We start from the raw sequence: 13,468 nt of genomic DNA on the forward strand, positions 1-13,468 counted from the left end.
CACACACACACACACACACACACACACACACACACACACACACACCTACCTGTTTGGATACAAAAGGGCAAACCTCTCGTTAACAGATTGTCAGGCTAACTAAAAACACATAATCCAGTTTCAATAAAAATCCTTTGGTGAGGGCACTGCAGTGGATTTGGAACATACTGAGATCTGTTCAGTCCCTGCTGGGTCCATATATGAACCATGTGTTGGGCACTGCACAAGTACAAAGAGTGTGTGGACAGCATGAGGGATAAACTTGCCATAGCCAGGTGTGCAGAATCATATCCAGACTGATGTAAGTAGACTCAAAGTTGTAACTGGGCCTCTACAAGGTGCTAATGTAATGGTCTGAATGGGTTTGCTCACCATTGTAGGTGCTTGGGTCCCACAGCCGAATGTGTCTGGAACACCTTCATCCAGCCTGCCTCCTTACAGGCGTCTGGACCGTCTCAGCTGGCTCTTTGCTTTTAATGCTTTAGTGATTTTTCCCCTTTTCCTTTAGATAAGTAAATGAGCAGATCACATGATGAACCAAATTGTACCAGCAGATAAAAATGACTGCAGTCTGTACCTGCAGGACAAATCGAGCACTATCTGCAGCCTTGCCAGTAATTGAGTTGTTCCCATAGAAACCACAGCAACTGACAGGAAGGCCTCTTGCTGTCTTTACAAATGCTTGGTAACAGTATAGGTTTTGCAAACACTTGAAAGCAGTACGTCCTTTTCTAATAGTGCATTCAACTGATAGCTGTAGTCATTGTTTGCCTTCTACATAATCACGAGGACGATCTGGTGTTAGTTTTGCAGAGGCAGTCCCAGTGTTGGCTTAGCTTCCTGCCAAAGCTGATTGTTTCTGTTTATCCAACAGCGTCTGCTGTTAACACTTCTCTGTCTTCTGTTTCTCATGACTCATTCTGAAACAAAGCATCAGACTGTGAGTTTCATGCTTCCTGTTTACCTCTCTGCTGTGTGTAAAAGTTGCCTCATGTTCTACGTTTGAACAACTTGATGATATTACTTTCTGTGCTTCTGTGGTTCTGACTGAAATCATCTTTAAAGGGTCCAAAGCGTGGTCCTGGGATTGGGTGTTAGGAGGACTGGTAGGCTAAAGTGTGCAAAAGTTACAGTTAGGAAAAACAAACTGACAGCAGTGTTCAGTGGACAGGGTGGGAGTGCAAACCAGAGCTCTATCATTGAAGTAAAATAATGAAAATATGATCACGTTGAATAAAAACACAATTCCTTCCTTCCTTTTAAATATTGTAAATAATTTGTATTGTTGTATTGTAGAAATAGATAATTACCTTGACATTAAATATTACAGAATCACCTCAGATGTTCCTCTCTGACCCTGCCACCATGTTCGCGTTTGCTGCGCAGGTATTTTGCCAATGAGCCGTTTGCAGACTTGCACCGTGTGGAGGGGCTGAGGGGCGTCTACATCGCCACGCTCATCAACGGCTCTGTGAGCGAGGACAACATGCGATCTGTCATCACGTTCGACAAAGGAGGGACGTGGGAGTTGCTTCAGTCGCCTGCTACCGACAGCCTGGGCGGAACCATAGACTGCCAGGTACGCCAAGTTTAACTTATTGCTTTCAGTTGTTTCTTTCCCACAGAAGCACGAAACATAAACTTCTATTACTTCATCAGATTTCCATTTGATGGATTGATTAGTTGCCACTAATAGTCCTACATTACTTTGTTGTCTGACTAACAGAACCAATAAGCTCAAATCTGCTGGAACTTTTTGTGTTCAAAATTTCTCCACTTTTCTCTCGCTCTCCAACACCACAGCTCCAAACCATGACAGAGCTGATGGCTGTAGACGTCCTCTGTATGTCTTGATAATGATTTGAACTAAAAATTTGACCTGATGCAACAAAATTATTTTTCTCAGTCCAATTCGTTTCCCAAGTTAGACAAAATCTCACATTTGTAAACCAAGAAAGCTGAAGCTGGACGTTGCATCTTCAGTGTTTTGTTACTCACCCAAGTGGCTTCTTCAGTCCAGAACTATCTGAAGCTAGTACATGAGAGCAAACTGCAGGAACAGCTTGAAGTCTCTGGGATCTCCTTACCTGAATGACTGAGCATCCAGTTACTGCTGCCTAAAATCAGCAAACACAAGTTTGTATCACATCTCATGTTAGCTGGTGAAACAGTTTGGTGGGTTAGCCAACTAAAATTTCCACTCACACTTGATTTCAGTATTGACACGTTTGCAAACAAGAAGATTAACCAGCTAGTTATCATATATTTTGCATGAATTTGCCGATTGTTAGTTCTTAATATTAGTTAATAAAGCAATTTGAAAAAGGCCAGTTAAGCTACCAGGTCAGCCCTGGGAGTTAGCTAACCCCTAAACACTTGCTTGGTGAGCTAAACTGGAATTTGTTCTCTCCCCAACCAATCACAGCAGATGGCCCCGCCCCTCCCTGAGCCTGGTTCTGCCGGAGGTTTCTTCCTGTTAAAAGGGAGTTTTTCCTTCCCACTGTCGCCAAAGTGCTGCTCATAGGGGGTCATATGATTGTTGGGTTTGTCTCTGTATCTATTATTGTAGGGTCTACTGTGCAATATAAAGTGCCTTGAGGTTACTGTTGTTGTGATTTAGCGCTGTATAAATAAAACTGAATTGAATCGTTCGTGTTAGCAGGCATACTAGTGTTAGCTAAGTTTAACCACGAGCAGGAATCTTAGGGTAAGATTCAATGACCCAATGTGAACTGCTGATGTCGCAGAAAAGCTCAAATCGGGTAGATATGAATCCTGTGAATTGAACAGCTAAGTGTCATCTAACTTTTCTCTCGTCTGCTTTTCCCTCGTAGCTCAGTAAAGGTTGCTCCCTTCACCTGGCTCAGCGCTGGAGCCAGTTGTTTAACATCCAGCTAAGAAGAATACCCATTTTATCCAAGGATTCTGCACCTGGACTTATTATGGCCACAGGTGGGATAACACGGAATAAAAGTTTTTCTTGGATTTCATCGATTCCTCATTATGAATAGATTTCTTTCCCCCAGCTCATTCGACCTTCCTGTGTAGGACGCAGACTACAAGCAGTGAAGTCAAACATTGACAGATTTTAATGGGTCCAACACTTTTGTCTCACACTCAGTTTACAGATGGTGAACTTAAACTTTCAAACTCAAGTCAAATTATAGTTGCACTACTAGAAACCTCTGGGGTTGTTGTGAACAGGGAAGAAATGTCCCAGAGCTTTGACGAAAGCCTAAGAGCTAGATGAGGAGAGTTTCAGTGCCATCTGTTGGAGGATGGCTTGTTGTACTTTTCAGTAACTTCCTCTTGGTTTATGATAACACTGATTCAAATATCCAGTGCAAGGCAAACAAGTCTGTGATGTTTGAGATGCCTCTGTCTCTCTTAGTATGTGGCCACTTCCTGTATTGCTGAAAACACAGGAAATAGGATTGCACCTTGTGAGATATGTGTTAGAAACTTGCTTCATGCATCATTGTTGAAACATCTGTCCTGCTTCTCATTACAGTTACACAGTTGCAATTTAAATCTCAAAGACATAAATAATGTGAAAACTGTTACCACATGTTCAATTCTCATGAATTCCTCAGAGCGAAGTGGAAACAGTGTCAGTGCTGCAGAGACATTATGGCTGCAGTTTGAGTTGTCTCTGCCTCGTCACAGCTGGTCGAGAGCACTGATTTGTTGATACTCTGCAGTGTTTAGGAGACTGCAACCAGCCTGTCTCTTTAATTAAATTCTTATTAGATGATGGGCATGGAAAGAATGCAAGAAAAAGGGAGGGTGAGCGGAGGAGGAGGAAGGAGCGCTGCCAATTGCTGCCACCATGTGCTTCATTATCGCTCTCTTAGATAGATGGGCTAATTACTGCTGCAGCACCCGGCGGGCACTTGACGGGTCAAACACAGTCCTGAGTGCAGGGATGAACATGCACGACCACCACAGGAAACACTTTAGTTCCATGCAGTTTAACTTCTTATTTACAAAATATTAAATATCATTGATTAGTCTGTGCTGTGAGTATACACCAACATTAAAACCACCTCAGTGACATCGGGTACGTCTCTAAGCCCAAAGTCCTCACATGAAACCGTCGCAGTTTTCCTGGTTCGGAATCATGATGTTGGCAACAAATCCTTCAGTTGATGTAGATCGCACCTGGATCCCGCCTCCATCCGTCCTGTTTCACTGTCGAGGTTTCTCATTGTTTTGTTGTTGGCTTCCATTGGTGTCAGTTATGGTCGGTCTGTTATTGTCTTTGTAGTTCAATTTATTTAATACAAGAAAAGATATTGTAATGATATTTAAAATGCATGCAGGAACATTTACACAACACGTCTACAAAACACATCAGACTATCAAGAGAAACCAAAAGAACCAAAAAAACTGAGATAAAACACGATAATGTTTAGAAAAAGCATAAACTATCAAAGTAAACAGTCGACTTTTAAAACACGGACGAAACCATGAAAACCACAGACACCATATGAAAATTTAAATAAACCAAACAATGATAAAATCAAGATGAAACACAACACAACATAGAAATGTTGGCAAGTTTGAACTTTAAATGACAAAGTTGTGCATTCCTCTTTAAAATTAACGCGAAAGTCACCTTGTTTTTACAGTTAACACAGAAACATTGCAGCTGTACACAACCAAACACGCTGGCTACTGAAGAATATCTCATTTCCTTCCTTGGAAAACTCTCGGATCGTTTACCCTCTCTGCTGGGTACAGGGTGTTTTCGCTCTGCCAGGTGGGTGGGTGGTCATGCAGATTTGTGAGTTTGTGAGGTGAAATAGGACTTTGAAATTGACACCAGGTGTTCAAATCTTAGTGACCATGATGATGTCAGAGGCCAGGTTTTCTGAAAATCGTGTGACAACTCGCATAGGTGCGATTTAACTTGGACACCCGATGAATGCGATAACTCCAGAACAAGGCGATGTAGAATTTTCAAATCAATACCACAGGTGCAGCTACTAAAATTCTGAAGCTTTCCTGAACGTACGCAGACTCCTACCACAGGTGTAAGTGCTAAGAGGCTGACGAGTAGCTCTGACGGCAACAAGTATGTTTAAAGAATGAGTTGATGTTGAAGGCTGGTTTATTTAAGATATATTTTGTATCTTATCTCTGTTAACATGGTGTACAAGGAATGACTGTCCCACAGTAATTCCCGGGAATATTTGTTCCCTTTGATATTGGTAAGACCTCAACGCAGTGATTATGTGATGGATTTGTGCCGAACTGAAGTTCAAGACTGTATTTGTTTGGTGGCTTTCTTTAAGGCTTTTTAAAATAATGTTCACAAGAATTGCCGGTTCCCCTCGAGTATTGGCAACACAAACAACAAAGGCGATTGCTGAGAGATCACAGGGTTTTATTCCTGTGTCCTCCCGTCCATGTGAGGGGAACTCTTAGAGAGTCCAGGGTCAAAGGAGTGATGCTGGAGAACCTCCAAGGGTGTGACGCAATGGTCTGCGGCCAAGTCCAGTATCAATTTAATCAAGCTGACCAGCTGGTCCTGCTTTGCGGCCCTGTTAAAACCACCATTAGAAGGTGGGATTGAAATCCGTATTCAGTTGTTGCTGTCTTAAATCTCCAGCGGTTTTCATTGCAGTTGTGTTCTACGCAATAATAATCAGAGCTCATGCCAGGGTCCAGGCATAATCTGGTCTCCTACAGAGGTCAGGGTCAAAGAAGTGATGCTGGGGAACCTCCCGTCTCCGAGGAAAGCCTCTACCTCGTGGTGCTTTCACGCTAAAATAATAAAGTGCTCCAGCTTCTTGTACAGTCAAAGTCGAATAAAATAAATATATATATGCAATCTAAACAAAGGCATTAAAAATGACCTTTATTCTGTCTTTTTGAAAGGATTTGTGATGTTAATAGGATAAAATGAGTAATCTGCACTTTAATCACACATTGATTGGTTGATTTAATTCAATTCAATTCAATTCAATTTTATTTATATAGCGCCAAATCACAACAAAAGTCGCCTCAAGGCGCTTCATAGATACAGAGAAAAACCCAACAATCATATGACCCCCTATGAGCAAGCACTTTGGCGACAGTGGGAAGGAAAAACTCCCTTTTAACAGGAAGAAACCTCCGGCAGAACCAGGCTCAGGGAGGGGCGGCCATCTGCTGCGACCGGTTGGGGTAAGAGAAGGAAGACAGGATAAAGACATGCTGTGGAAGAGAGACAGAGGTTAATAACAGATATGATTCAATGCAGAGAGGTCTATTAATACATAGTGAGTGAGAAAGGTGACTGGAAAGGAAAAACTCAATGCATCATGGGAATCCCCCGGCAGCCTACATCTATTGCAGCATAACAAAGGGAGGATTCAGGGTCACCTGGTCCAGCCCTAACTATATGCTTTAGAAAAAAGGAAAGTTTTAAGCCTAATCTTAAAAGTAGAGATAGTGTCTGTCTCCCGAATCCAAACTGGAAGCTGGTTCCACAGAAGAGGGGCCTGAAAACTGAAGGCTCTCCCTCCCATTCTACTTTTAAATACTCTAGGAACAACAAGTAGGCCTGCAGAGCGAGAGCGGAGCGCTCTAATAGGGTGATATGGTACTACAAGGTCATTAAGATAAGATGGGGCCTGATTATTTAAGACCTTGTATGTGAGGAGCAGGATTTTGAATTCAATTCTGGATTTAACAGGAAGCCAATGAAGGGAAGCCAAAACAGGAGAAATATGCTCTCTCTTTCTAGTCCCTGTCAGGACTCTTGCTGCAGCATTTTGGATTAGCTGAAGGCTTTTCAGTGAGTTTTTTGGACATCCTGATAATAATGAATTACAGTAGTCCAGCCTGGAAGTAATAAATGCATGAACTAGTTTTTCAGCGTCACTCTGAGACAGGATATTTCTAATTTTAGAGATGTTGCGCAAATGGAAGAAAGCAGTCTTACATATTTGTTTAATATGTGCGTTGAAGGACATGTCCTGGTCAAAAATGACTCCAAGGTTCCTCACCGCGTTACTGGAGGCCAAGGTAATGCCATCCAGAGTAAGAATCTGATTAGATACCATATTTCTAAGATTTTCAGGGCCGAGTACAATAACCTCAGTTTTATCTGAATTAAGAAGCAGAAAGTTAGCGGCCATCCAGGTCTTTATGTCTTTAAGACATTCCTGCAGTTTAACTAATTGGTGTGTGTTATCTGGCTTCATGGACAGATAGAGCTGGGTGTCATCTGCATAGCAGTGAAAATGTATGCTATGTCTTCTAATGATACTGCCTAAGGGAAGCATGTATAATGTAAACAGAATTGGTCCTAGCACTGAACCCTGTGGAACTCCATAATTAACCTCAGTGTGTGAAGAGGACTCTCCATTTACATGCACGAATTGGAGTCTATTAGATAGATATGATACAAACCACTGCAGCGCAGTACTTGTAATACCTACAGCATGTTCTAATCGCTCTAATAGGATATTATGATCAACAGTATCGAACGCTGCACTGAGGTCTAGCAGGACAAGCACAGAGATGAGTCCACTGTCAGAGGCCATAAGAAGATCATTTGTAACCTTCACTAAAGCTGTTTCTGTGCTGTGCTGAGCTCTGAAACCTGACTGAAACTCTTCAAATAAACCATTCCTCTGCAGATGATCTGTTAGCTGTTTGACAACTACTCTTTCAAGGATTTTTGATATGAAAGGAAGGTTGGAGATTGGCCTATAATTAGCTAAGACTGCTGGGTCTAGAGATGGCTTTTTGAGTAAAGGTTTAACTACAGCCAGCTTGAAGGCCTGTGGTACATAGCCGATTATTAGAGATAGGTTGATCATATTTAAGATTGAAGAATTAATTAATGGCAGGACTTCTTTGAGCAGTTTTGTAGGAATGGGGTCTAAAAGACACGTTGATGGTTTGGAGGAAGTAATTATTGAAGTTAACTCAGAAAGATCAATTGGAGAAAAAGAGTCTAACTTAATATCAATGGTACTAAGAGTAGCTGTAGATAATATTACATCTGTGGGATGATTATTGGTAATTTTTTCTCTAATGATAAAAATTTTATTTGTGAAGAAGTTCATGAAGTCATTACTAGTTAACGTTAAAGGGATGGTTGGCTCAAAAGAGCTCTGACTTTTTGTCAGCCTGGCTACAGTGCTGAAGAGAAACCTAGGGTTGTTCTTATTTTCTTCAATCAGTGATGAATAGTAAGATGTTCTGGCTTTGCGGAGGGCTTTCTTATAAAGCAGCAAACTATTTCTCCAGGCTAAATGATGATCCCACTGTGTTTCTGTCGCAGACATCATGCAGGATGCTGTAATCAGTGGCAGCCATTTATTTTTCTCTGACACTTTCTGTGATGATATTTAACGTTTAGTGTCATCAGCCCGTTTTACTGGGAGAGAGAACCAAATTCCTTTCAGAGGCATTATTACAGCCCTGAGCAGAGACACATCAGCCATGCTGCTCTCATTCTCATCTGTGCTTCTGTCATTCACCCTGAAATATTTCAATGTGATTGATGTCCTGAGCGGTTGTTGTCTGTTCTCGAGTGTCAAACACAGAGAATGATGGTCCTGATCCTTTTCCTGATAGATAGATGGGGGATACACTAACACACATGTTGGAGGGCATTTGGACGAAGATATAAAAATTTCTTCCCAACTTCCAAACTCCAAAGTAAATGTTACCTGTTGTGCAAATGTGTAAGAGCGCTGGAGCAAATAAACGTTGTGTAAACAGGCGTAAAAAGTATTTTCAGTCTGCTTCACATTTTTTTTCACATTCAAATTTTCTAAATCTACTCTACTTGTAATCTCTGCTTCCTCGTTATCAGCCCTGTGATGAAGCTGCAGTTGTTATCTAAAGAAACACTAAAAAGTGCCGCTGCTGTAGCAGCTGTGTGAGGTTGTGTTAGCTGTCACATTGCTTCTGTCGCTGATAAATGCTAACATGCTACATTTTAAATAATAGCTAATGCCTTTAGCTAAGCAGATAATTATTTTAACTTTCTAATGATTTTAATTAGAAAGTTAAAATTTTAACTTTAGTTTCATCACGGTAGGCTACGACAGGGTAAAACATGTCAGCCTCTATCTGACACTCAGTATCAGAACAATGCCCAACACAGGACAACAATGTTGGCTCCCTAGTGGATGTTTCCAGAACTACAGATGGATCTCAGCATCTGTAGGCGGATTCAAGCAGGCCTCTCATCCTTATGTTTTATAATTTTTTTATTTTCATTGTGTATTTTATAAAATGTTCTAAGCAGATTGTTCCTGGAGGATTTCATTTCCAGCAGATACAAATGCCACATGCATGAAAAGATTCAAAATGCTCTGGCTTAAACTCCGGAGTTACAAAAGCAGCGATCATATGGAGTCAGAGTGTGTTAAAGGCCTTTTCTGTCTTCTGATTGCAGGATCTGTTGGCAGGAACTTGGCCAACAAACCCAATGTGTATGTATCCAGCAGCGCTGGAGCCCAGTGGAGAGAGGTCAGTGCAAAGTTTGAGAACAACAAGAACAGTGGAGACGGCTAAACTGTGTGTCAAAGAAAAAGTCACTATTCAGGCTTAGTCCTGTAGACAGGCTCGAGCTTTATTCAGCTTTCGTAGACGACTGATGTTCTCATGCCCACATGTCATGAAAGGACGTTACTGTTAATTCATTTAGTGTTCAAAGGACATCGATGATATTTTCAAAAGTAATTAGTGCTTCATTAGTCTCATACTCTACTGTCCTTAATTCTAGCAGCAGATTGATGGGGATTGTTCTGACTTTGATTATTTAGAACTGGCACTAAAGTAGCTTTATTGCCGCCTGACATCAGACACATCACTATAACCAGGTTCCTTATGTGTCAGATGACTCTGACATGTGTCTCCCCCGCAAGGATCAACCTGGGAATCTTTTGTTTGTTAGATGAACGTCGATATCACTTAAAGCTTTACCGTCTAGTCCACACAACAGCACTGTTGTCTTTACACGAAATTTCTTCAACCCTGTGAAGCACATTATGTCTCACTCACACTGCTTGTGGTAATCTAGGCATTGGCAGGCCCTCATTTCTACACCTGGGGTGACCATGGCGGCATCCTGATGGCTATTGCACAAGGAGGCCCCACCACACAACTGAAGTAAGTCCAGATGGCTTTCCTAAACTTCCTCCAGCCGAGGAAATGAATCGGACGGAGCTTCAAACCCAGAGAGGTTAACTTGTGACAGCTTTAAGAAATCTGGCAGGCGGAGCACATAAACGGCACCTACCGTGTGGTCGTGCCCATTAGCCAGCAGGAGCAGACTGTGTGAATGTGAAGCTGCCTGCTGGAGTTAAACAGCAAATAATCCTTCCACTAATCAACAGAACTAGATTAAAACACCTCTGTGCCAACACCTACCTTGCAGCCAACTTTAATTCATGAAAGTGATGTATTATAACGATATGTATCCAGTTGGCTTCATTTCCATAATTCATTTTATCTTTCCCTGATTACTCAGTAACCCGATTTTATCTTCATACATACAAATGTCCCTATTACTGGGTTAAGCCCGACTTTTAATACACGTCGCGCTCCCACTTTAATTTGATATTAACTCATGTTTGTTTGTTTCATCTGATTGTCTTCTCTGTCTTGCTGTTGTTCCCTCGGTGAGTGAGTGGGCATGCAGCAGATGAGCTGATAACTTGGTAACCTTGGTGATCAAACATTACTCAGTTATGTTTAGTCGACAGTACGTGAGAGGCTGCTACCAAACACATTTAGAAGATACGGTCATTAATAATACCACGCCCCTGTCAGGTTCAGCACCAATGAAGGCGAGACGTGGACCGACTTTCGGTTCTCAGAAAAGGAAGTGTACGTTTACCAGCTGCTGACAGAGCCCGGAGAGAAGAGCACCATCTTCACCATTTTTGGCTCGTATGCCGAGCAGAGACACAGCTGGCTCATCTTGCAGGTCAACACCTCTGACATTCTGGGTAAGTCCACGATTGAGAATGGAGATCTTTAGTTCTTAGCAACAACAGCTAAATGCAGAAACAGTTATTTCTCAGTTTAGACTAAAGCCAATGCTGTAGGGGTGATTTGTAGTCATCTGTAACTTTTGATTTTATACATGTAGTTCTTATATAAACTGAAAATAAGTAAGCAATTCATATAGTGCCTCCATATAATCGTCCAAACAAATGTCCAGAGATATTTCAGATGGCTGTAGAGTGATGATGCATGCTTGCAGGTTGGTTCTCTGATTAATAACCTCATGTAGTAACTGTAGCTAAAACTAGCATAACTCAGCAGCTACATGAAATAATTTAGATGACAGAAATGAATTTCATTAATTAATCGATGAATACAATCATAAAACTGTTATAAGATCTGTAACATTTGCTTGTAGCACCTAAAGTTCATGTATGTAGCCAACGTGCGCATGGTTAGCATGGTCAGAGGGCCCGGTGGCGCCAGTGTCCGGCAGCCTCGCCTCTGTCAGTGCGCCCCAGGGTGGCTGTGGCTACAATGTAGCTGCCATCACCAGTGTGTGAATGTGTGTGTGAATGGGTGGATGACTGATTGTGTAAAGCGCTTTGGGGTCCTTAGGGACTAGTAAAAGCGCTATACAAATACAGGCCATTTACCATTTTACCATAATGACAGTAGCTAGTGATAGCATAGCATCCAGGGTTTTTAGGGAGAATGAACTGTAACAAAATGTAATACACTGTAGCAATGTTGCACACAACTACTGCTCATGTACCAAAAATAAACTCACTTTACATTTTTGTTACAAAGATTGTACTTTAGCTAAAATAGCCAGAAAGCTGCTAGCTGTTTGCTGTTGTTAACTAAGAGCACTACATTTCATTAATTCCAGAAGACCCTAGGGCTAGTAAGGAGTAATGGTTTACAGAGACACATGATTATTAACTTGGGAATAAATTAATGTATAATCACCAAATTCTAGTAGCAGCTAACACTAATAAAAAGTTTCTATTATTTAAAAATGTGTTACTGTGTAAAAAATAAACAAATAAAATTAAAGGTTAAATAAAATTCAAAGAAGGAAGATGTACAAAAACAAGCCAAGTCATTTCTAATCACCAATATTCCAATTTAATAATAGGAAATAACTATAATGCTAATTTACTTCTAAAAGTAAATATGTAACTTGAAACGATGAAAGCTAGGAGAAAGGCAAAGGATAAATACTAAGCAACACACGCCAGCAGAAAGGTTTATCTAGAAATACTGACTTTATAAATATACCATCAAGAATATTTCAACTCATTTGTCAGATCCACATCATGTCTACTTTTCCTTGGATGTTTCTTTAGGCGTGCCTTGTTCTGAGAAGGACTACAAGCACTGGTCCCCATCTGACGAGCACGGTAATGAGTGTCTGCTGGGAAGAGAGATAACGTTCAAAAGGCGAGCGCCTCACGCTACGTGTTTTAACGGAGAGGATTTTGACCGGCCGGTCACCATCTCTAACTGCTCCTGCACACGCCAGGACTACGAGTGGTGAGAGTCCACAAACTCTCCAGGCCTTTGATTTCAGAAGTCTTCATTTGTTAATCAGTTCTTTTTCTACTCCATATCCGAACATATCAGGTTTTTCATGATTGATTTCATAATGATTTATCACCAGGACTTGATGTTATGATGCAGAGGTTAAATTTCATTTGAAAGGATGCATTAACAAGAATAATGAAAAGAAAAGCAGGACTACCCCCCTGTGTATGGGTGGGTTAAATACTGTGTTGTTGTTCTTTATTGGGAGGTGCTGAAACTCACTATATTGTTTGTTTCCCCTCCTCTTCCTCCTTTCAGTGACTATGGCTTTAAGCTGAGTGAGGACTTGTCCCTTCAGGTGTGCGTGCCTGACCCTGAGTTCTTGGGCGACCTCTACGCTCCACCCGTTCCTTGTCCTGTTGGTACTACCTACCGCCGCAGCAAAGGGTAAACTGCTGTTATTAACGTGCAGGAATGCAGAGCCTGCCGTTCTTCTTCTGCAGTTTCTTAGCATAATGCCGTCGTCCACAGCAGTAATGGAGTAACGGGTGCTAAAGAGGAATCTAAATCTACTAAACCATATATTTTTAATCAAACTGTGTTGGAAGAAAACTCCCATGCTATGAACACTGTAGTGATTCTGGCAGATATCCTCGTGTTGTTCCTGCATCAACGTGGTGACGTCTGTGATTTGTCATGTGCAATGTTGATCCTGGTCATTGTTATGATGTCATAGTTTTGCGACTTGGAAAAAAAACCTTCCGATGTCCACTCAAGAAAAAATCCCAAAAAGGAGGGGGTTAGGGTCGAGGCTGGACGTTAGGGTTAGGGTCGTGGGAGTGTGGGCGACAATGTTTCCACATCACAAAACTATGACATCACTACAATGTGATTGGTCATTTGAAATTAGAACCTTATTGATCCAGTAACGACACCAACGTAACTGAATGTGTCCTTCCTGGTTATTCTTCCTTTT

At 41.4% G+C, this 13,468-nt stretch overlaps 1 protein-coding gene across 2 annotated transcripts in view; it reads left to right on the forward strand.

The window, feature by feature from the left end:
• The window catches only part of sorl1 (sortilin-related receptor, L(DLR class) A repeats containing), a 91,769-nt gene that overhangs the window by 53,823 nt on the left and 24,478 nt on the right, over nt 1–13,468 (forward strand). For both annotated transcript variants that reach the window (XM_086260541.1, XM_086260540.1), the window contains exons 9-15: nt 1,387–1,579; nt 2,835–2,952; nt 9,407–9,480; nt 10,034–10,122; nt 10,786–10,964; nt 12,315–12,501; nt 12,811–12,939. In XM_086260541.1, coding sequence (XP_086116667.1) covers nt 1,387–1,579; nt 2,835–2,952; nt 9,407–9,480; nt 10,034–10,122; nt 10,786–10,964; nt 12,315–12,501; nt 12,811–12,939 — 969 coding nt within the window. The remainder of the gene's footprint in view (nt 1–1,386; nt 1,580–2,834; nt 2,953–9,406; nt 9,481–10,033; nt 10,123–10,785; nt 10,965–12,314; nt 12,502–12,810; nt 12,940–13,468) is intronic.

This window comes from Aulonocara sp. 'chitande type north' Nkhata Bay, linkage group LG14 (genome assembly GCF_057382095.1).
Source record: "Aulonocara sp. 'chitande type north' Nkhata Bay isolate Kocher_YH1m ecotype deep benthic linkage group LG14, A_spYH_male_GT1.1, whole genome shotgun sequence".
In the NCBI taxonomy this organism is placed as follows: domain Eukaryota; kingdom Metazoa; phylum Chordata; class Actinopteri; order Cichliformes; family Cichlidae; genus Aulonocara; species Aulonocara sp. 'chitande type north' Nkhata Bay.